At 43.7% G+C, this 22,699-nt stretch overlaps 1 protein-coding gene across 1 annotated transcript; it reads left to right on the forward strand.

Annotated features, from left to right (window-relative positions):
- Positions 1 to 4,094: 4,094 nt before the first annotated feature.
- On the forward strand, positions 4,095 to 20,525 carry SLC38A2 (solute carrier family 38 member 2). The gene is made up of 16 exons (XM_075080950.1): positions 4,095 to 4,343; positions 4,959 to 5,140; positions 5,450 to 5,531; positions 5,656 to 5,771; positions 8,932 to 9,005; positions 9,100 to 9,192; positions 9,388 to 9,469; positions 12,472 to 12,554; positions 13,510 to 13,568; positions 13,698 to 13,847; positions 14,596 to 14,675; positions 14,772 to 14,872; positions 15,255 to 15,379; positions 16,004 to 16,148; positions 16,266 to 16,363; positions 17,114 to 20,525. Exons 2-16 carry the CDS (start codon positions 5,022 to 5,024, stop codon positions 17,210 to 17,212), a joined length of 1,506 nt encoding a protein of 501 aa, XP_074937051.1. The 5' UTR covers positions 4,095 to 4,343; positions 4,959 to 5,021; the 3' UTR covers positions 17,213 to 20,525.
- The last annotated feature ends 2,174 nt before the right edge of the window (positions 20,526 to 22,699 follow it).

Raw genomic sequence — 22,699 nt, forward strand, 5'->3', positions numbered from 1 at the left:
TCACGCAGAGGAGACCGCTGCGCAGACGCTTCGTTCGGGACACAACGCGGCTCTCGGGTCTCTGGCACTACGCTGCGTTATCATCCTCCCCCGGCCTCTTGGCAGCACCGAGGATTTCACCTGATGCAGATCCTTACTCTGTTGGGGTTTTTATATTATTCGTCCTGGGCACAGGCAAAATGAATGTCATGTAGCTATTAGTACAGATTGCTGTGACACAGCATACTGCATATTTCATTAGATATCTTTTGGGCAATTTAGGAAGTATCATCTAAAATCCATGTGGATGGCCTCAGCTTTTACAGTATTACTGTACACATAACTTTTCGATGCATACCATAAATGACCCTATGGGGCATGTGCTACAGATGGTCTTACAGTATTCCACAAGGTTTGTTTATATATGTAGGAAGAAATGGCATGAAAAAAGAGCCTCCCGTATTATAAAGGCCTTTTATTTGCTAAAACACGAGCAAAAAAAAAAAAAAAACACAGGCACTTGCCAGCTACTTCTCCTTTTTCTAAACATAAAACCAACTAACCCAATTTAAAAAGAAGCCGTTGGCAGGCTGAGAGCTGGTGGGCCACGTTACAGCGAGGCGTGAATCTACACTGTAGACTCAGCTGCAAACCGGCATTTAGAAGCGCATAGCAGAGAGCCCTTCAGCTACAAAAACCCCGCTACCTCCCTGTATAATAAACTGAAAACTCTAGTTCATTTCTACCTGCATAACTGAAGACAACTCCATTTTTACCACACCTAACTAACGAGTATCCCACAGTATCTTTTACAACATCCTCACAATAATGTATTTGATTTTTGTTTGTCTGGTTTTGCTTTGTTTTGAAAGTCTAAAGCATTGCCCCCTAAATGATTATAACGCCTTTCAGCAAGCAAAACCTGACAAAGAACAAGACACATCACCCACAGCTCTATGTTAAAAGAAGACACAGAAAGCTGTTTTCTAGTATTTAAAAAAAAAAAAAAAAATCTTTAGCATTCTTTAGTCTCCAGAACTGTGCTGGGTTATCTCATGAATACATAAAGCAGAAACAGAATCTCCAGATCAAATAAAAAGTTCATTCTTAACTAACTACCCTGAAGGCTCAAACTTTGTAAGGCAGCTTGCAATGAGTGGATACACACAAAAGAACAAAATAAAAGGCAGACAAATGGAGAGTATAAAGATGAGAGTGACCGAGGAATGAGGAGGATGAGAAGAAAGGGAAGGGAGAAAGAACATAAGAACACTAGAAAAGGAGGGAAGAAAAGCAAGGCAATGAAAACAAAATGAATCATTGAAACTATGGTGGGAGGAACTGATGAATATTAACTTTTATTATTCTGATTACAAAATACATTTCAAAATTGGATGAAACACATTGTATGTATGTTTTGCCAAGGACATTCTTGGCACTTATGAAGTCAGGAAAATTATAATTCAATCAGTGAGGCATTACTTAAAACCACTTGAAAAAGCAGACCATTGGAACCATCAAACAGGCCGCATGGGTAAAGACTTTAAAGACTCAATATTCCGGAGCAGTGCAGATTGCACTCGCATGTTGCACAGCAAACCTTCCAATAATGGGGCCATTAGATAAATAGAGATTTTTCTTCCTAAATTTGTTTTACCAATTTTTCTTCTCATGAACGACCAATGAAGACTCATCTTTTTCCATATGAGGGAGGTTCTAGTAAAAAAAAAAAACATTCAAGCACTTGTACAGTAAAATTTTTATTTCACTATAAAACCTGGTTTTAACTTTTTAAAAGCTGCACTGTTCACGGCAACCAGATCACATCTACGAAGATGGCTTCTGTGCTACCCAGGCGCACGTGGGACCCTTCACCGTGCACCAAATCTGTGTGCTTGCCTTGAAAAAGACGCTGCCGCCACCGCCTCCAACAGCTACGGTCCTAAAAACGTTAGGGCTACGTCATCGCGTCTGTTGTTACGCGAGCAAAGCTGACGGTGACCAGGTCACCTTGACCTCTCTCACATAACTGCACAGAACTGCTAACACCTGCAGAACAGCATCGACTGCGAAATGCGCAGGGCATTCACTGCTCCCACTCAAAAATGTGCGTGACCTGGCTTCCCCGTAGTAACGCGGGTTTACGTATCGCTGTGACTGCACTGTTGAAGTGGAGCCGTGCAGTCCCTCGGCTTAACCCATCAGATTGCTGTAGCCTTTGCAAGCTCCCTGTTGTTACATAGTCGTATTTTCAGGACCGAAAACGCCGGCTCCAGGCGCTCCTGGTGCAAGTTTAAACCACCCGAGGGCCGTGAGCACCCGGAGCTCTTCCCGGCCTTGCCCGCAAGCGGGGGAAGCCCGGCCCCAAGGCGCCCGAACCGGCGGGTGGGCCGCAGGGGAGCGAGTCCAGCCCCAGAACGCCCTGAGCGGCCCCCGGGGCGATTCCAAACCCCGCCGCGGGGCGGCCGCTGCCCGCCCCCGCCCCCCCCCCCCCCGGGGACACACCACCGGGGGCTCAGCATGGGCCCCTCGAGGCCAGGACCGCCGCGGAAGACACCCGGCGGCACCACCGGCCCCGCCCCGCCGCCTCGCACGCGGGGCTGCGGAGGGGTGGGGGGAGGGGAGGCGTGACGCCACGCGCCGGATGGGGGCGGGGGAGAGAACTGCAGTGATGGAAAATTTTTGGCTCCGCATCCCCTCCGCGTGGCCTCGCAGGGCCCCGCCCCTTCTCCCCCCTCACTCTCCCCTCCCCCATCCCCGGCCCTGGTGGGGGGAGGGGGGGGTACGCGCGGGCTCCAGAACGTTCTGCGGCGCTAACGGTCGGCCCGTCGCCGCCTCGCGCCGACCGCGGGCTTCCCGCCCGCCCCGACAGGCGCGGGGCACAGCTGTCCCGACCGGCAGGAAACCGCGCGTGCGTGCGTGTGTGCGCCCCCTTTCCCCTCCCCCCCCCCCACGCCCCCTCGATAGAGCCCAGGGGCCGCGCGCGCTTCAGCGGCGCCAGAACCTCGGGTGAGGGGTGGTCGCTGCCCGGCGAGGGCGCGAGCTGGTCCCGCGTCCCTGGGTGCGGGCGGGCGGCCCTGCCTCCCGCGCCTTCCACGGGCTCTCGATGCCGCAGTGGAAGGGCAGGAGGGAGGCGGCACAAGAGGCTCAGTGACCGGGCGTCCTCCACGCTCGAGGCTGGCAGCGCCAGACTTGCGTGGGGTTGTGCCGCTGTCGCGGTGGGGGCGTGCTTCAGAAACCCACCCTCCGCCTCAAAAAAACGTTGGCCAGGCGGCGCCTCGCTGCCCCCGCCGAGCCTCCTCCGGAGCTGCAACCCCGCTGCCGGCGTGTGAGGGGCTGGGGCCAGCAGTGGAGCCCCGCTGCAACCCTCCGCCCGCTTCCACGGGGGACCGAGCGGCAAAGCCCTCCAAAGTTTCCGGAGTGGTTACCTGAAGAAAAGGAAGCGGGATGTTGTTTCCGCCCCCCCCACCCCCCGTCTTCCCTAAAGCGGGGTTTATCTCGCGCCGCGTCGCTAGGGGGAGGCGGTGGTTCCGCATCGCTTCCCGGAGGTAACGCGCGGGGATCCTTTTGGCGGCCAAAGGATGCGGGCCGCACGTGCATCACTGCTCACTCGTGGATTAAAAATAGCTGGGTGACTGCAGCGGGCAGCTGCGCCTCAGCACCCCCACACACGCACCGAGCCCTCGGGGAACGCCGGAGCCGGGGGGCGCGGCGCGGGGTGGGAGCGGGGGGGAAAGGCTCCTCGGGGAGCCGGGGCGCGGTGCTGCGGTCGCGCTGCGGGTGCTGCACCGGGCAGGTGGGAGCACCTCTCAGCCGGGCGCTCCCGACGGGCACCGCATCCGCGGTGAAATGCAACTGTCCCCAGCGTAAACACGGGAGAGATGCCCGGCGCAGCCACCACTGCTGCCACGCGCCGGCGACCCCGCTCCCGACCCCGGCCCGGGCGCGCACCGGTGACCGCCTCCACCCCTCCCTCGCGCGCCCCGGCCCCGTCCCGCCGGCGGCGGGGCGTCGGGCGGGTCGGGCCGGGTGGGGCGGGGCGGGGGGCGGGGGGTCCGGGGGGCGGCGCCGCGCCCGCATTCCTGCCTGAAGAGCGGCGGCGCCCCGAGGGGGCCGTCAGACCGGGAGCGACGCCGCCGCAGAAACATCGACGCGATATTTTCTTTCCCTTCTATACCGCTAGCTTTTTTTTTATTTTTTAAGTGATTTTTCCCCCCTACCTTTATTTATTTAAGGTTTGTTTTCGCTGACGTTTTACAGCGAAGGGTTTATCCCCGCGCACGAAGCAGCAGCAGAGAGAGAAGCATCTTCCCCGTTCCGAGGCTTCGGGGAGGAAACCTCGCGTTCGAGCTCTTGTGGAGAAGGTACGGCGCGGCGACGCGGGAGGAACGGGGCGAGTTGTCGGCCCCCGGGTGGGGATTTGGTCCTTCGCGCCGTTGTCCGGCGGCAGCCCCCCTCCCCAACCCCAGGCTGGCCGCCCAAGCCCCTGCCGGGCTCTGCCCGGAGGCGCGCCCAGGGATGCGCCGCTGCTGCATCCCGGGGAGGTGGAAAATTCCCGGGCGACTGCGGCGCAGTCCCGTCACCGTTGAAAGCGCCGGGATGCGCGGTGTCGCCGGCGGGAGTGGAGGGGGGCGCGGGTATAAACACGGCGGCGGCGGGACGGGAGGCTCCGGCGGCCGATGTGACAATCGCGCATCGGTGTTGCATCAGTCTCCGCCACGGGGGGGGGGGGGTGGGGGGGGTGCGGCGTGGCGGTGCCGCTGTTTCGTCCCGGTCCCTGCCGCCGCCCCGCCGCGGGGCTCACCTTTGTCTGTCCGCGCGCCCCCCGCCCGCCACGCGCGCTCCCCCCGCGCCCCCCCTTCCCCACCCCCACCCCCCCCCGCGCTCCTCGCGCGCGCCTGGTACTTTTCCACTCGGCGGCGGGTGGGCGGTGGCAACGTGACGTGCTGCGGCACTGACGTCGCCTCCCACCTCCGCAGGCCCGGCGAGCCCCGCCGCCAAGGACAAAAGAGCGGCCGCCGACCCCCAGCACCGCCCCCGCCATGAGCAGCGCCGAGATGGGCAAGTTCAACATCTCCCCCGACGAGGACAGCAGCAGCTACAGCTCCAACAGCAACGACTTCAGCTACCCCTACCCCACCAAGCCCGCCGCCATGAAGAGGTGAGGGGGCTCCGCCGGCCCGGGGGGGCGGGCGGGGGGGGCGCGGCACCCACCCGCGGGACCGCTTCAGCCCGAATTTGAAAGGCCGCCTCAGGTCTGCAGGTGTCGCGTGTTGGCACGCGTTAGAGACACACGGAGATGGCTGCAGCCGTAAACCCGCACGGTGCTTCGTGTACTGGGCTGAATGGCAGGTGGGGTGGGTCTTTTTGGGTCGTTTTGTTTGTTTACCTTTGAAACGGGAAATGCTGAACGGGAAGTGAGTATGCAAGTTGGCCGTGATGGTCACTAATAATGCAATGTTTTTTACAGCCACTATGCGGACATCGACCCAGAAAACCAAAATTTCTTGCTCGACTCCAATCTTGGAAAGAAGAAATATGAAACTCAGTATGTAAGTACACACCAGTGATGCTTCAAAAACTTCAAAAAATGCTTTATTGCCAAATGTATGTTTGTTTTAGTTCTGAAACAAGTAATAACTTTCTACTAATTATTACCTATCTCCTTTTTCTCAGCATCCAGGTACGACTTCCTTTGGAATGTCAGTATTTAATCTGAGCAATGCTATTGTGGGTAGTGGCATCCTTGGTCTTTCTTATGCCATGGCTAACACTGGAATTGCTCTTTTTGTGTAAGTACCTTTTGGTTCATAAAAAAAAAAAATCTTGCTACTGTGTAGTTCATAATGGAAAAATACTTGACATAAGAATATGACCTTTACAAAACAGCCAGTCATTGCCGTAGGTGCAGAATTGCACTTTAGGATTTATGGCTTGTTTTAAATTAAGAGATTGTGATACATTCAGAAGGAGTTGCAAAACTTAATTAGATTCATTGCAAGTTCTGCAAGCGAAAAAAACATTTTACAGTGAATTTTCCTGTACTTAGCTGTAGTTTCTCCACGAATAACTGATAGACTTCCCTTGAAAATTACATTATCCAAGTGGAAAAAAGAGGTGCTACTTAACAGATTGAAGTCTGCGTTAACTTTTTCCTTCAAGAGTTCACTGATTGAAATTAATGACAACAGAAACTTCTCACTTAGTGGAAGTCATAATTGCACCAAAAGCACAGGATCAGGCTGAAAAGTTTAGAAGGAAAATGTAAGTGGAAGAGGATTGTTCTATTTGTCTCCTGCAAGTCTGGCCATGTCTACCCTTAAAAATTCCTGTGGCCGAGTCCTGCCGATGAGGGTTGTGGTCTCCTTTTCTTCAGCTGCCATAGTTGTGCCCGTAGAGGTCCGATATACTTACACCAATAAAGAAATCCTTTCTATCACTATGCTTTTACTCAATTCAGGGAACTGGTTTCAGCTACACCTGTAAAAACCACTGTCTTCCTGTAAGGGAGGGATGTGGAATAACTGGCACGTCTTTATTGGTATGGCTTTATTAGCAAAGGCTATCGGGTGTAAGGCAAGACTGTAGTAACGTAATTGGAAATGGCACGAGGAAACAATTATGTACGGTCCTTCTAAGTGCCCTGAGAACGTACATTTTTCATACACTGGAGGCAGTTCAGCTGACACAACACGTAATATCAGTGGCTGAGTGCAAATGGGAATCCATGGGTATGTTTAAAGGAACTTTGTGGTTTTATCCTGGAAATAAATAAATGTGCTGAATATTCAAGAAAAAGGGAAGAGTAACGTTTAGTTCGAAATCTGCCTTACTCTCTTGCCAGATTCTCAGAAAGCTGTAGGTCAGATTTACTTCCGGATACCTCACAGTGTATCAGTCATCTGCTCAGGTTTCCTGAGGAAACTACCAATGTGTAAAGTTTTGATCTAAAGGATTTTATTTTAAATATATGGTGATTTATTAATTTTTTTCTAAGACTTTCACTTACTTAGACGATGCTAAACTGAATGAACGACTTAGCAGCATAAATTCAGAAGAGGTAGATACTTCATCTGTCTACACATCCGTTTCATGCTCTAAAGATGTTCTGCAGCGCATATAAGTAATCGGCATAAGGCACGTTAGAACATCTCTGAGGAGAGGAAAAAAAAGAATTTAAGGTTAGATACTTGAACAGATTTGCATACAATGAGGGTCCTTTTTTTTCTTCAGAAAAAAAAGTTCAAAACTGTCAATTTAACAGTTGGGTGCTGAGGTCATTTAGTTACCTTTTAATTTCCAGATACTTCATTCAGATTTATTTGTGTTAGTACTGAATTAAAGATAAGCTAGCTTGTTACCTTTCAAAACTTAGTATAGTTTGTAGAGTTCCAAGGCAGGAAAGCAGTCAATCACTGACGATACTGAGGATTTAGGATGACACTGGGGGCATTACAGATATCCTTTAATAACTAGGTTACAGATTCAGATCCAGATGCAGTTGATCGAGGCAGTAAATTCTTCAAAGACTCTGCAGAGTCACTTGTGTCAGTGCTGTGACTTGTCACTTATGTCAGCGCTAAATAAATGAATGATACGGTCTGGAAGCCATGAACTGAGTGAGCTTCAAGATGAGTTTGCTGACTGATATTGTCAACACTGTAAGCAGCCATTCAAGGTTAGGACTGAGGGGTCCAGGATTTGTGCTGGTTTAATGAAATGTAGCCCTTGCACATCTCACTGTGCTGTTTCTGGTTGATGGCTGAATTAAATCCTCCCTGTCAGAAATACAGAGGTTTGTTTATGTGCCTGTGTTGGCGTTGAATTGGCACAGTAACACAAGTTTCCTGGATTCCTTGTACAGATCTGTGAAGCTTCCCTCAGGTGTTCTCATTTCCAGCTTTGTCCTGTGTTTACTAATTTCGCCAACATTAAAAATGACACAAAAGGAAATGTAAAGAGTACTCTGGGAACTCTAAATGGAGCTTGCCATTTTTGAGCAGATGTGCTGATTCTTAGGCTTCCTATAAAGCAAGAAGCTTCTATCGGTGTAAGAAGGGCCAGGGCTCTTTTGAATGTACTGTAATTTTCCACTGTGTTCTTCAGCAGCTGAGAAGTTCCCCCTCTAGTGTGCCACTCCAGGAAGTGCATTTGTTGCGGGAGAGACTTGTTGAGAGATTCGAATTTTAGGTGTTGCAAATGTGTTTCTGGAAGTAATGTGTGTTGCGTGTAAAAGCTGTGGGGAAGATAAACAAGCCACTAGCAGTTCCCATGTCAGCATGCATGAAGAGTAACTTGAGCAAAGAAAAGTTTTGTGTGTTTGGGGTTTTTTTAATGACAATAAATATGCATTTTTGTTTGAAGAGACAGCTCTCAATACATCTGAATTTGCAGTCAGTTCTTGAAGGCTTTTGCAATTTCATTGTTACATAAAAAAAGACATAACACAGGTTTAAGCTGAAAAGCTGATTTGTTTAAAACCAAGATAATCTTCAGTTTAGCTACAGTTAGTCACAACTTGGTGCTCAGTAGATTCATGACACACTGTTGAACAAGGGTAGGAAGACAGGAGAAATACAGTTTCTCACAATAATGCAAAACCATTCCCACTGATACTTCGTTACCTGATTTATATCAAATATAGCCATGTAGCCAATTCTAATGGCCCGACACTTGCCAGGGCTTATGCCACCTTACGTTGCATCTAAGTGTTGTTTAATCCTGTACTAGAATTCCTCTGTAGGCCAGTGAAATGCATTTTAGTATAAAAGCCTTTCTAAACTAGGCATTAATTGGATTTTCAGAACGCTTTTAGCTGGCCTTAGAATCTACAGGTTTTTCCTAGATAATATTTTAATATGATTAATTTTTACATTTGATCCGCTTTTATTTAATAAGGTTACCATAAGTCATTTATGGCTATTAAAATTTTGTATGTTTTTCCCCCCTCAGGATACTCCTGCTGTTTGTCTCAATATTTTCCTTGTATTCGGTGCATCTCCTTTTGAAGACTGCCAATGAAGGAGGTATGGCAAACTACTGTGTTACAAACATCTGGTATTCATTTCATATATCTTCGTGAAACACACCATTCTAATGGATTATTTTGTTTTATTTTAGGATCTTTACTGTATGAACAGTTGGGAATGAAGGCATTTGGTATGGCTGGAAAACTTGCTGCTTCTGGATCAATTACAATGCAGAACATTGGAGGTGAGGGCAAGATCTTAAAGCATTTGTACTGTCAGTAGTAATTGTTCCCTACTTATTCTTGGAGACTTTTTTTTCACACAACATGTGTTCATTAACTGCTTGTGTTCAAGTGAAGTTATGAAACATGTTATGTGATTCTTGCATCTTGTGGCATATTCTATATTTGTAATGATCTATGATGTTATTCACCTACAGCTATGTCAAGCTACCTCTTCATAGTGAAATATGAGTTACCATTGGTCATCAAGACATTTATGAACATCGAAGAGACCACAGGGTAGGTGTTAGAACTCCTCATCAGAGAAACTATTAGGAGAAACAAACACGGAGACTGTATATATTTTTATATGAAGACCACGTTCGGTACAACATAGGGTAGCTTCTTACTCAGACAGAGATGCAGTAAGTTTGCCCTTCCCCTGAGTGCTCCACTTCATTTAGATCCAGCCTGTCCTGGGAAAAGGGTAGAAAAATAGAGGTATCGCACCATATTACAGAAAGCTGTTCTCTAACGAACATCAGGTAAGTGTTAATGTATGTACCAATCAGTGCATACTCTCGATAAGGAAAGGTAAATGTGGTTATGGTTGTTTGTTGTTGGTTTTTTTTCTTACTGTATTCCAACCGGTTTGGACTGATCATTTTGGTTTTCTAGTGTTAATATTGTGGGAAGTGATTAAATATAAGACTATGGTGCAGTTATGTAATGAATGTCTTAAACAGTTCTCAAAGACATGGGAACTAAACATTGAACTAAACCAGAGTATACATGCCCAAGACTAAAATGGTGTATGCGTTGCCATTTAGCCCTGGAGACACACCTTGACTCCATAGTGGCTTTCCTGCTTGGCTTTAAAAGTGGGTGCCCTGGGTAGGGTTCACTTTATCTAACCAGGCCATCTGAAAGTTAGATTTTGGGCTAATCGTTACTCTGGTCTTTGTATAATCAGTGGAGAAAGGAGATCCTCTGTAGTGGTCAGTTCAGTGCACCTGGCTTAGACACCTGTTTTGGGCATCTCCAGAGAGCAATTTACCATGTCACTGTATTGAGAGGGTGTGTAAAAACAGCTATCTAAAACAAGATGCCTGACTTCAGATGGATAGAGTTAAGTGCTATAAATCTCACTCTTCAGAGTTGTACTTCTGTGCCTTGTCCTGAAGTGTCCCAGTCTTGAGAGGGCTGAGCAGCTCAAGACTCCAACTTACACCTAAGCCTGAGTTCAGAAGGTAGGCATTTTTCTGCCTGTGTTCCCCAAGGGGTTCAAGCCATTTGGTGGTGTTCATACAGCTTGCTGATAGATATTGTCATGACAACAGTGCTAGCCATCTTTTTTTTATTTTTTTTTATTTTTTTTTTAAATGTACTCAAAGAATGCAGCCACCCTATTTACTTAATAGTCTAATGTTTACAAATTCTATCCTGGGAATGTTCATTTCCCTCCTTTGGCTGAATTCAAGTCCTTATTTTCCACTTCTTAAGAAAGTCCCTGGAGTAGCCAGTACTTAAAAGGGGGCTTGGAGGCAAGTATTTTTAATTGTCCCATTTTCGGAGAATTCAACATCGGTTGCTGTTCAAGAGGGAAGCTTAAAGACTGTGAATCTCACTGGATACAGCTGCTGCTCTGCAAATCTGGCAGACAAAATTCAGAAACTGAGATTTGTATCTTCAGTGTTTTCTTGTTGGCTGGTACTGGGTAGCTGTACGCTGGTTTAAAGTAAATCTTTTCTCAGTGCTCTGGCAATTGTGGACCCCATTTAACTGACTCTCTCCATGCATTGCTTAGGGGAGTCTGGGTGGCTACCACTGGCATGGATTCCACTCTGGCAGCCTGGTGCCTAAAATGTAAGCACTTACCTGTTTGAATCTCCCAAAATAAAGCTGACTGTAAAAGAAAGTACTCTGGAATTCTGAGATTAATATTACAAATACTAGCTCTCTTATTAAAACTCGTTTAGCAATTTTTAAAATACTCGGCTGTGTTTTAAGGCTGTGCAATCCCATTTTTTTACCCTTCAGCACAGAAGAACTTTTAAGTCCTTGGTCTGGAAGTCGGGATGGCCTTCACTTGGTGCATGCACAGCAACAGTGCACGTTCTTATGACTATCAAATGCAAGGAATCTGTGCTGCGATTTCTTGTAAAGACTACTAAATTTTAGAAAGAGGGAATAAAAGGTACATGACATTAATGTCCTACACATCTGAACTTTCTAAAATACATTTTTTACATTGAGTTACCACAGGTGAAACTGGAGAGAGAGATGACCAAATTGTTTCTGCTTTTACTAATAAATCCAGAGCAAGCCTGTTAAAGTTATTCCACATTTCCACTAGCATATATAGGCTTATAATTCAGCAGTTGAGTTTGAATGCACAAATTTCCAATCGGGTCATTAATTTTTTCTTCATTTACCTAAATACTAGACAGTCCCTTTTTAAATAAAATACTGTTAGCTGATACCATAACAGGATATAAAGTATTAATACTTGGGGATGAATGATTTCTGTTACTTGACTTGCTTAAAGCATGTAGGATGTTCCTGTAGGGCAGATGAAGAAAGCAGTTACCCTGCCACGATTAAATACTCAAGATAAGTTTTTCTGTTAGTTCAGTGAAATGGCATTGTATTTACACAGATCTAACTTTGGTTTTCTGTGTTTCAAAGGAAGATGTTAATCTTCTAACACTCCAAAATGTTTCGTCAAAAAATAGCTGCTGCTTCTTATAGTTTCCCTACTGAAAGGGACTAAACGTGCCTCCAAGAGACTCCCAGTGCTTGTTGGAGTTTTCTCGGCCAGTGGGCTTGAGCTATGGCCTTAACTCCAGCCCTCATCTGTTTTTCTTTAATACCCGCAGGCTACCCAACAGAATTCTATTTCCATTAAAAGTGGATCACCACCCTGCTGGGGCCCTGCAATATTCTAATATATCTGGAGAGCTGGGAACCAACTTTTAAGCAAATTACTATTTTTCCACCATTGATCCCAGTTGAATTCTTTCCTGACCAGTCATTTACTTTCCTGTCTTCTGACTTTCAGATTCATATTAATTTTAGAAAAGGACACTAAAGGAAAGGCACAATGCAGGTTTGGGGTGAGATAAGATGTTATTGCAGGGTTTTAGGCCCATACAGTAAGTTGAATGCTAGTCTTCTGTGACATCAGGTACTACATTTTTTTTTAAGAAGCCGTATGTTGTAGAAGATAAGAGTGAAAACTAAAGAGCAAACGTCATTTTTAAATACTTTGATTACTTACAAATACTACCTTTTTTCTACAGAGAATGGTATCTTAACGGTGACTATTTAGTGCTGCTGGTGTCTCTCATCGTCATTCTTCCCCTGTCCTTGCTGAAAAATTTAGGTAAGCAGTAGAGTACAATCAAAATAAAATGCACTGAAAAAATTGTGGGGAAATACAATGTGGAGAACAGCTGCCTCCAAACTTGTCTCTTGGGACTAGTCAGTGTTTAGATAATTGCTGTCAGTCTACTGAAAAAAAACTAATTTAAAAAGATCAAGACAAGTATCTTAAGTTACAGATGTGCTTGTGAAAAATGAAAGGTCAATAGATAGGGTAGCTTTAGAACAAGGCTGAACAGTAACTTTTTGTTTGTGTTCTTATCACAACGTTTGACCTAGTTTGATCAGTAGTGAAATAGTATAATATTGTTATTATCTATCCTACAACAGTCCCAGAAAAATAGGGATGCTAGGCCTGGACAGTTAAATTGTCTTTGTCATGTAAATAGAAGTCAACTCTTTCATTTTAGATCCCAAGCAGTAGCAGAAGATTCATACCAGTTGCTTTATCTGAAATGGCTGTAATTCAGTGATATATGTGAATAATTCAAGTAACATGCCATTTGTTCAGAGAATCCTGTAGTGGAACCTTACTAACTGAGAGTCTTGATGTGAACTACTTCCTCAAGCCACTACTTTCTTCAAATTAAGTGATTCAATAAGAACAGAAGGGAAAAGGCTAAGTTATCTCACAGTGCATTGTATTAGAATTAATCCTATAATCATTCCTGGTGTATAATAAGCAATTCACATGGTGTGGGTTTCTGTTGTGGGTGTGGTTTTCCTTAATATTACAGACTCACTGTATGTGCAGACCCTAATGTGTCTTTGAGAACTTGCAGATCTGGGTTGAGATGAGCGGAAAGTCAGTGAATAATTAACTTGTTCTATGTAACGCTAAGAAAATGGCAACCTAAAGAGATCGCTGACAGAATATATTATGTAATAATGTTATGGCTTGAATGGTGTTTCTGTTTATTGTACCTTAGACATTTTTTTTTCTCTCTTGAACACAGGATATTTGGGCTATACCAGTGGCTTTTCCTTACTTTGCATGGTCTTCTTTCTGATTGTGGTAAGTATAACCTTGTAGACTTTCAGTGCTTGTAAAACTGCATTTCAAGGGAAAATTAAACACAGTTTCTGAAAAGTTTCACATATTGCATTAGTCAAAGTAACAATAAACGCACGGTTTTATTTCTAGGTAATTTGGAAGATGTTTCAGATTCCTTGTCCTATGGACAGTGACATCCTGAACATGACGTTAGTAAATGTGACACTGGCACCTTTGGTAGATGAAAACATAACAAGTGACGATGTGTGCAAGCCAAAATATTTCATCTTCAATTCACAGGTAACTGACTAAAAGACTCAGTTGAAAATAACTGAGAGACTAAATACATAGCAGATAAACTGAGTCATTCTATTCCTTCAAGTAATTGCCCAGTTGTAAACTTGGGATGTACTAAGACTTTCTGTTCCAGTAGAGTTAGGCAGTGTTTGCCTCCTGTAGACTGGGTGTTTCCACACTCCAAATACACAGAAATTAGAGGAGCTTGAGGTGCCTGCCCGAGATGAGTGGCAATAAATGCATATCTCATTCTTCAGCCCAGCATTTCTCAGGCTTTCTCAAGTAAGTTAGTAAAGCATTTTAAAAAGTAGATTACAGAAGATGAAGTAAATAGTAAAAGCATGCAAATGGGAAATGTATGCCAGGGTTTGGAATAGACTCTTAAGTTCCCAGTCACAAAGACTTGACTCTCATTAATGCTCCCAGTTACAGTGGTGAATCCCCACATATGGGGAAGAAGTATGTGTAATAGCCCATACCAAGGTCAGGCTATAATTCCGAATGCAAATACATTCAGCTCAGCATGGACCTTCAGTGAGATTTGAGAGTATTTGGTAACTCAGGGTCTGGGTTTAAGAAAATATGAACCTGTTTTATTTATTTGCCAAAGTTTCAATTGTAAAGAATAGCTAGTCTTCATCAAAAACTAAAGAGATGCCTAAGTCAAAACTGAAAAATCTGCGATTTTTTTTTTTAAACTAAATTTCTAATGTCTGTTCAGATACTTAAGAGAGATACTTCTGTTTTTCAGACCGTCTATGCTGTCCCAATCCTAACATTTTCTTTTGTCTGCCATCCTGCAATTCTTCCTATCTATGAAGAACTGAAAAGGTAAATGTTAGATATGCACCTGCAATTTCACTAAACAAACAAAAGTAGTATAAAACAGGATGTTCTCATTGCTAACAATGTTTCTTTTTCTTACAGCCGAAGCCGTAAAAGAATGATGAATGTGTCCTATGTATCTTTTTTTGCCATGTTCCTCATGTATTTATTGGCTGCTCTCTTTGGATACCTGACATTTTATGGTGATTATAACCTTCTTTTTTTCTTTTAAATGAATTACATTCTGCAAAACCACAGTATTATTTTTAATATAGAGCAAGCAAGCATTTATTAGGGGTTCTAAATATATGCTGTTTGTTGGGGGTGCTTAAAATCTTTTATAAGTGCATGCCCAAAAGGAGATCAGTAGTAGAATTAGGCCCAAGGCACAGGATTAGAACTGGATTAAAACAGATCCAGTGCCTCCAAGTTATCCCTTTGTAAAATGGAGACGTGCTTAGAGGAGCTGTTGATGCTTTCAGTTCATATTGCTGTGACTGCAAAATTCACTTAAGATTTAGAGCAGAAGCGGTTGTTTGAGAAGTATGTCAACTACATCTAATTAAAATACTGTTTTCTTTATAGGAAAAGTTGAACCAGAACTGCTTCATACCTATTCTGCTTATCTGGGTGCTGATGTTCTTCTTCTTATTGTGCGTCTCGCTGTACTTATGGCTGTAACCCTTACTGTACCTGTAGTTATTTTCCCAGTAAGTAATTTATTAATCTTACTACCATTTTTTATTTTCATCACCTGTCCTGATGCAGTCATTTACTGATTTGGCAACTCCCATTTATAGAATCTTTTCTTAACTGGAGAAGGGAATTTATTCCAATAAGCTTGATGAAATATCTCCATACTGTTAATTCAAATAAATAATTAGGCAGCATTTATAAAGCAGTAGATACAAATATATTCAGTTATATTGTTTTCCTCGTATGGTTTAACTGGGGGAGTGGAACAGGTTGCCCCTTTATGAAAGTACTTGCACAATTGTATTATCAACTTACAAAAGTCAGTGTGTTACAGACAGACGTTTTTCCTTGTGTTTTCTCTGGCTGTGCTTTGAAAGTCTAAATCACTGAAAAGAGAAACAGACCAGAAACACAGAGCTGCCTTTCAAGTGTGGGAAGTAAATACTGTCAAAAAATATTTCCATGTCTTTCAACTTTTACTAAAATCTGTAGTGTTCAGGAAAATTATGTTAATATACTTTCAGAAGGAAGGTCTAATTCAGGTGGCAGTCCCTGACTTCTGCGGTGAAGACTAAAGTGTGTTGGTTTTTTTCTCTCTCTCTCCCCTCCCCCCCCCCCCCCCCCCCCCAAAAAAAAAGATCCGCAGTTCCATTACCCAACTGTTGTGGGCAGGGAAGGAGTTCAGCTGGTGGCGTCACTGTTTCATTACATTTGCTCTTCTGGCGTTTACCATCATGCTTGTTATCTTCGTCCCTACTATCCGAGACATCTTTGGATTCATTGGTAAGCATTTTCACGTCAGTTCAAGCAGTCTTTCGAATCTCAGAAAATGCCGTTCCAATCTAATTAAATTATATTTACCTGTTTATGAATAATTATTTCTATGCTTTTTAAATACAGGTGCATCTGCAGCTGCCATGCTGATCTTCATACTTCCTTCTGCCTTCTATATCAAATTAGTGAAGAAAGAACCAATGAAGTCAGTGCAAAAGATTGGGGTATGTATAGACAAATATGTAATAGTTACACTTGCTTACCACTTCAGAGCAAGAACTTCAGTTTCCTTCTTCACAGTTGAACAGTTTTGAAGTCCTGGTGAAGGTAGTCAGTGAATTGGCATTTAATGTTGTCTTAGTTAATGCGGGGGAGTTGGATGGGTACTCAGAATTGAGGAGAGCACCATCACGAGACTCAGTGCACTCCAGTGACTTCTCTCACCCCCCGCCCCCAATCTCAACAACAGTTGGGTCATTCTGTTGCTGATAGGAACCACATGTCAACAGATTACCCTTAACAGCTATACGAAAACAGTCTTGTCATTTTCTTTGAATTTTTCTTTCAAGATTTATTTACGTAATTTACCCCTTAAAGCTGACCTCCACCGACCATTTGAGTCATCCGACTTATCTTGGAGCTCTGACTGGTCTTAGACACACGGACTTGGAAGCAAATCCTAGATATACTGAATCAGAGTCAAGTCAGCACAGTGGCACAGCCTGACTGGTAGCAGCAGCTACATTAATTTCCCTCAGTTGAGGTTGAGGTCTGCTATGCTGAAAATAAATGTACTTTTTTATTTGAAAAAGGGCCTCAAGTATGAGAAGGATACATAGCTCCTTACTGTTTACTGTGATCTTGTCTTTTTTACTTTGCCCTCTGTGAGCAATGGCATTTGTGCCATAAATGGGCATGACTTCATGTGTTAGTAGCAGAAACTTAAATACTTCTTTTATGTTCTCTTTTTTCAGGCTGCATTCTTCTTTCTAAGTGGTATACTTGTGATGACTGGGTGTATGACACTGATTATTCTAGACTGGACCCAGGATGTTGCATCCGATGGGCATTAACTGTCCTGGTTGAATCTTTAATGCTCCACTTCACATGCCAGTGTTCGCTCAGATACCTACTGAGAATGAAAACGAGCTATTCAGCTTCCTTTAAAATGCAGATTCTTTGTTGATGGTTCTTCTGATTGTAGAATACCCGAATTCTGTCTTTAAGAAACTATTCTGCATGATGGAAGTGGATATTAACATCAAACCACGTGAGTGTCTGGCTGAAGGAAGTGACAACTTTATTCCATTCCAGAGAATGGACAGAACTCTCTGTAGACTTTTATCAAGCCATGTTTGGCTTTCGTCATTGTTAGTTGGATATTTTGTTATTTTACTTGAATGTGCCTAATGGAACCAATTGGTGTGAGAAATAACTCTTTAATTTACAGCAAAGTGTTTAAATAACCAATGAGAGAGAGAGAGAAATGCTATTATTTTTTGTACCAAAAAATTCTTATGGACCTCAAAAGCACTACTTTGACTTTAAGAAACATTTTCCTAAAAAGAATGAAAGAATAACATAGAAGAGCTCATAAAAATATTTAATTGGTGTCCTAAATTAAACTTAGTTTGCCTTTCTGTAGAGGCATAATGAGAAGAAATTTTATTTAAAAAAATACAGAAAATGAATCAGTTCGTCAAAATTCTCTAATTATAAATGCTTCCCATGAAATACACTTAGCTCAAAGTAGAGTGAAAATAATCCTGAAAACAAATTGTCAGCTTGCTTAAGTAACTACAGTTACCTTAATTCCCAAAATGGTGTGGAAACCCAAATTTTCAAGCTTTAAAAAACCCACCCTTTAGAAGGGGTACATTTGAGGAAGACGTAGCTAATCTAGAAATTGTAAAGATGGTGTTGATGTTACCCTTCTTGAGGTACTCAATAGTGCAATTGGGTAAAACAGGGTTTGGGGGGTTTTGCTTTTTTTCAGTTGTGGTTTGTTTGGGTTTTTTTTTCATGTTACAAACTGAATGGCACCGGAGCATCTCATGCCATTAATGTAAAACTCCCTCCTGGAGTTCTGTCCGTTAATAAGGTCCATTGTCAGTTGTAGCAATGTTTGTTGGGGTTTTTTTGTTTTGGTTTGGGGTTTTTTGTTTCTTTTTTTTCTTCTGTCCAGTCTGTCTTGAAACGCTCTGTAGGATAACAAAAAGGACCTAATGTAGTTTACTAGTTGTATAATATTCAAAAAGTGTACAGTGTTTCTCAAATTACTTATCCTTATTGGATTTTGAACTACTTGACTATTCAATAGTTTCTGAGTCAAATCCACAAAGTAACTGCACCAGTATTTCATGCTTGGTACAAACTCTCTTCGCATACACAACTGGGATTCCTCTTGCAATTTATACTCTATAGTAGTATTGAAGATAACCTCATAGACTGGGTAGTCATCTCATACTTGTTTGCTTCAGAAATAGATAAGTTCCTATGAGTCCTAGTTAGCTAGCTGATGAAACAGGTGCTGTATGATTGTGATGAGCTGTTTTGTTTCTAGTGCATGTTTACTCTTTCATTCTTATCCCAGGCTGAAGAGAAATAACACTTGTAGAACAGCATACTTGGCTTATAAGAGGTTCTCAAACACAACAATATTGGGTACAAAAGCCTAGATAGAAGTTATTAATGAAATAATCATGGCAATGTGGTCAACTGTCTTCATCTGACATGATGCTTTAAGAATCTGATATACAAAGTTCCACTTGGTCCCTGTGTTAGAAGGAACAAGAGAGGGCCTGTAATCCATTGACTAAACAGTGCCTGAGACATTCTCTGCTCTTGTAGAATTAATCGGGAACAAATCTAAATGATAGTCCCTGTTTGGCAGGTAATGGCAATCTCTGCCCAGCCATTTAAAATCTATGGAAAAAATTGCAGGTATTTTGTGTTTATATTTCTGCATGACTGTGAGTACTGGTCACTAAGTCTGTGGTGTGAAACTGTAATGAGAAGTTAGATTCCTCTTGTGTTGTTTGTATTATTAGTCCGGTGGTACTCAACTGGCAATTATCGATCCCGGAGTCAGCACTGGCCAATGCTCCTTAGGTACTTCTCTGCCTCAGGTACTGGACATCCGTGGCTAACTATCCTGCGTTACCTGATCTCCACGGAAGTGCTGAGCGCGTGCCTCCTCAGTACTTTGGCAGCTTTTCTTCTTCCTCTCCGCAAACATAGAAAGACAGAAGAGGATTAAAATGTTGTCTGCCTTTGAGCAATTTGTAGCACATAAGGGATGAAGCGCTTCCCTTGCCAGCATTTACAAGAAGAAAAAAGAAACGAAGTGAGAAACAGCCTCCTTTCTCTCAGTAACCCTGGAAGAGGAAGGAGGTGTAAATGAGAAGCTGCTACACAGTCCTTCTCAGCAGCCAGAGAGGAGGAAGCTTTTGGTGATGATGCCTCATAATACATCATACATGTCACTTAATTCTCTGAATGTAGCAGTTTCCAGATTTTACATGATGTGTTATATTATTTGATGACTGGCTCTCCACCTGCAACAGTTGAGTTCCACTTGGCTGGGTTGATTTCCAACAGCTGAATTATTTAATTATATGAATTTTTTTCAAACCTGTCTGCTTAAAGTTACCTACGTTACAAACCACCGAAAAGAGCAGCTTCAGTATTAAACCACTGTTCTGTCACCTCAGTTAGGCATTGTCTTCCATGATATTTCAGTCATAAATGTAACATGTTATTTATAAAACATTAATCCATTAAAACTAAACCTATTTTTCAGTATTTATGATAGTCTATTGTAAATAACTGTATGTTTGTATATAATGTATATAATGCAGGTTTGGGACTTGGTATTTCTGTATATATTCCTCTCTCATTGCTGATAGTTACATCATTTCAAGGAGTTGTTCGTGCCGTACATCTGTATAACAACTGTCAAAGGAAAGATTCTTTAACAACAAGATGTAATGCCTGTAACCATGGCAGAAATGTGTTACACCGAATGTGTACAAGAGAACACTAAGATTGTATTTATTACAAATGTATATGTTGCAATAAACACAGGAGTCACTTGGGTCCATAAAAAGCATCATTCAGGTTCATGTGTACTTTTAGTCTAAAATTTACCTTGGATGTTACGATTTCCTGAATGCAGCAACTTAACAGCTTTTACGATCTAACGTATTTGTTAGGCGACCGAATTCAGGCATCCTGCGGTACATCTGTGTACATAATGTAAATATTCACTGTATTCTTAGAGGCCAACTGTCTAGCAACAGTTGTTGGCAGACCTTGCAACACAGTTTCAATGAAACATTGTATGTTTGTTTTAAATGAAATAAATAAATAAATGGGCAATCCTGAGCAATGTTGTGGTGGCTTGGGGCGGGGGGGAGGTATTTAAAGGTGATACTAAAAGAGTATCTTTACTTTCATGCACTTTTAGCTCACTTAAGAGCACTTTTCAGTAGGGCGGGTGGGGAATAGCATACAACTAAGCCCTTGGATTTATGATGTTACAAGAGTAAACAGAACAAGTCTGGACATCAAAGAAAATGAGAGATTAAATTCTACAAGGAACCTGTATTATTTCTTGCAGTACAGGCGTATCTGGAGACAAGGCTTTATGTGTTAGATCTTGCATAGGTGTAATAAATGAGTGCGTTGTGCCAAAATCCTATGCCATTTTCCTGCAACTCAATCTCCAGGAGAATAACTGCTGCTGTAAAAATTTTCAGAACCAGTGCATCTGTTTCACTTGTGTTTTAGCAATCGGATACGAACCAAGTGCAGCATATCGGGTCTTTGTTCTCCAGAAATCTATTGACCCATGTGAATCTTCGTCATTCCCAAATATTAAGAATGGGGTGTGAGAGGCAGTGGAGGTGTACCTCAGTGTGTTACGTACACAACAAAACACTATATGAAAGGAATATTAAAGAGGTATAGTTAAAGTACCCTGAAATTGGGAAATGCCTCAGTTAAGGTTGCTTTAATTACATGATCACATAGTATTTTTCACTGGAACCCCCGCTGAGTAGTTATTCATTATTTTTGATCACATTTTCTATGTGTTCACAGCATTTATGTATTTGCTCAGTCCAAAGCCCATCCTGATGAGGGATTAATATCCACATTTCTCTCTCTCTAGTTCTCATTTTAACGCCATCTTTGTGGAACACAAATAATTACTCATTTTCACAGTGTTGCAGGCCTCTAAGAAGGTGTTAATCAGTTTTCGGGCTGGGGACCTGAAGTGTGGAGAGGCAGCGCTGTGAAGCAGCCATGCATTTGAGTCCACAGTTTGATGCCCTGCGCTTGCTTATTCCGTATTTCAGCATTTCCTTACATGCATCTGAAGCACAACTGCACACAGGTTTTGAGTGATCGTCGTTCTTGAAATGAGAACCCTAAGCATCGAGTTAATCACTTGGAAACGGTGGTCACGCGGGCAAGTGCTCATTCTCACAGCTTGCCTACTGTCACACAGGAATTTCATAGCAGTAGAGAAGCCCTTTCCCTAGAAAGCCGCTTGACTAGTTGAATGATTAAGCCCACCTCGCCGCAGTCAGGCATTCCATCAGCTTTAATAATAGGTGAAGAGTCTTTTCCACATGCTTCTGATTCCTCCCAAGAGCTGGCTCACCCTGTGTCATGCATGAGACGGTGCAATAATTAAAAAAAAAAAATTAGAAGTTACATTGTGTGACAGTGTCTAAAATCCCATGCTTTGAACTTCTTTACCCACCACAAGGCCTTTGCCTCAGAAGAGGGATAAGCAGTCACTTAGTGTTTATTCACAATGCTGAGACTTGGGAATCTCTCGAGGCCTCTGCCGGTGAGAGATGGCATCTTTACTTTCCTCTGGTTCCCCTGAAGTTTACCTCTTTTTCCTCCCTGGCCTTGCCAAGCCTGTTCTGTCCCGAGATCGTGCCTAGGCACCTCACCCCCAAGTGTTTGTGCAGCAGCTGGATCACATGAGGTCGTGCCCTAACGTCCCCCCTGGCTTAGCTGTACATCTGTTCGTAGGGCAGCACGGCTCCTATTCGGTCTGTGTGCCCAGGTTTCCTTTCTGGAGAAACAGAGCAAAGGGTGGCTGGTGTATGCTCAGGTTTCAGCACCAGAAGGAGCTGAGATGCCACGAGGGAACCCCCAGTCCTGTCCTTCCTGGAATGTGGACATGCCATCCCATCTCCAGTGCAGATATGCCCAGCGCCTGCTTCCTCGGCCTTTCTGGTTTCAGCCTTTAGAGTGTGACAGTCTAAACCCCACCTACTTTCACGTGCGTTTCCGTTTGTCTTTTTGCACAGCTGGTTTGGCTGTCATGAGGTGAGCTCTGTCACTCTTGCTCTGACCCCAGTCCCCATTTGCCAGCTCCCCAGCAACACCACCTTTCCCAGTTCCTCCTGCGAGCTACCTTCCTTCATCTTACTACCTTCCTGACTACGTGCCTGCCAAAGTCCTGTTCCCACCCTTCTGCATTCACTTTACTCAGGCACAGCTAGAAACATCTTCCTTTGATTTTCCTAGTCTCTGCG

Source organism: Phalacrocorax aristotelis, chromosome 1, assembly GCF_949628215.1.
Source record: "Phalacrocorax aristotelis chromosome 1, bGulAri2.1, whole genome shotgun sequence".
Classification (NCBI taxonomy): Eukaryota; Metazoa; Chordata; class Aves; order Suliformes; family Phalacrocoracidae; genus Phalacrocorax; species Phalacrocorax aristotelis.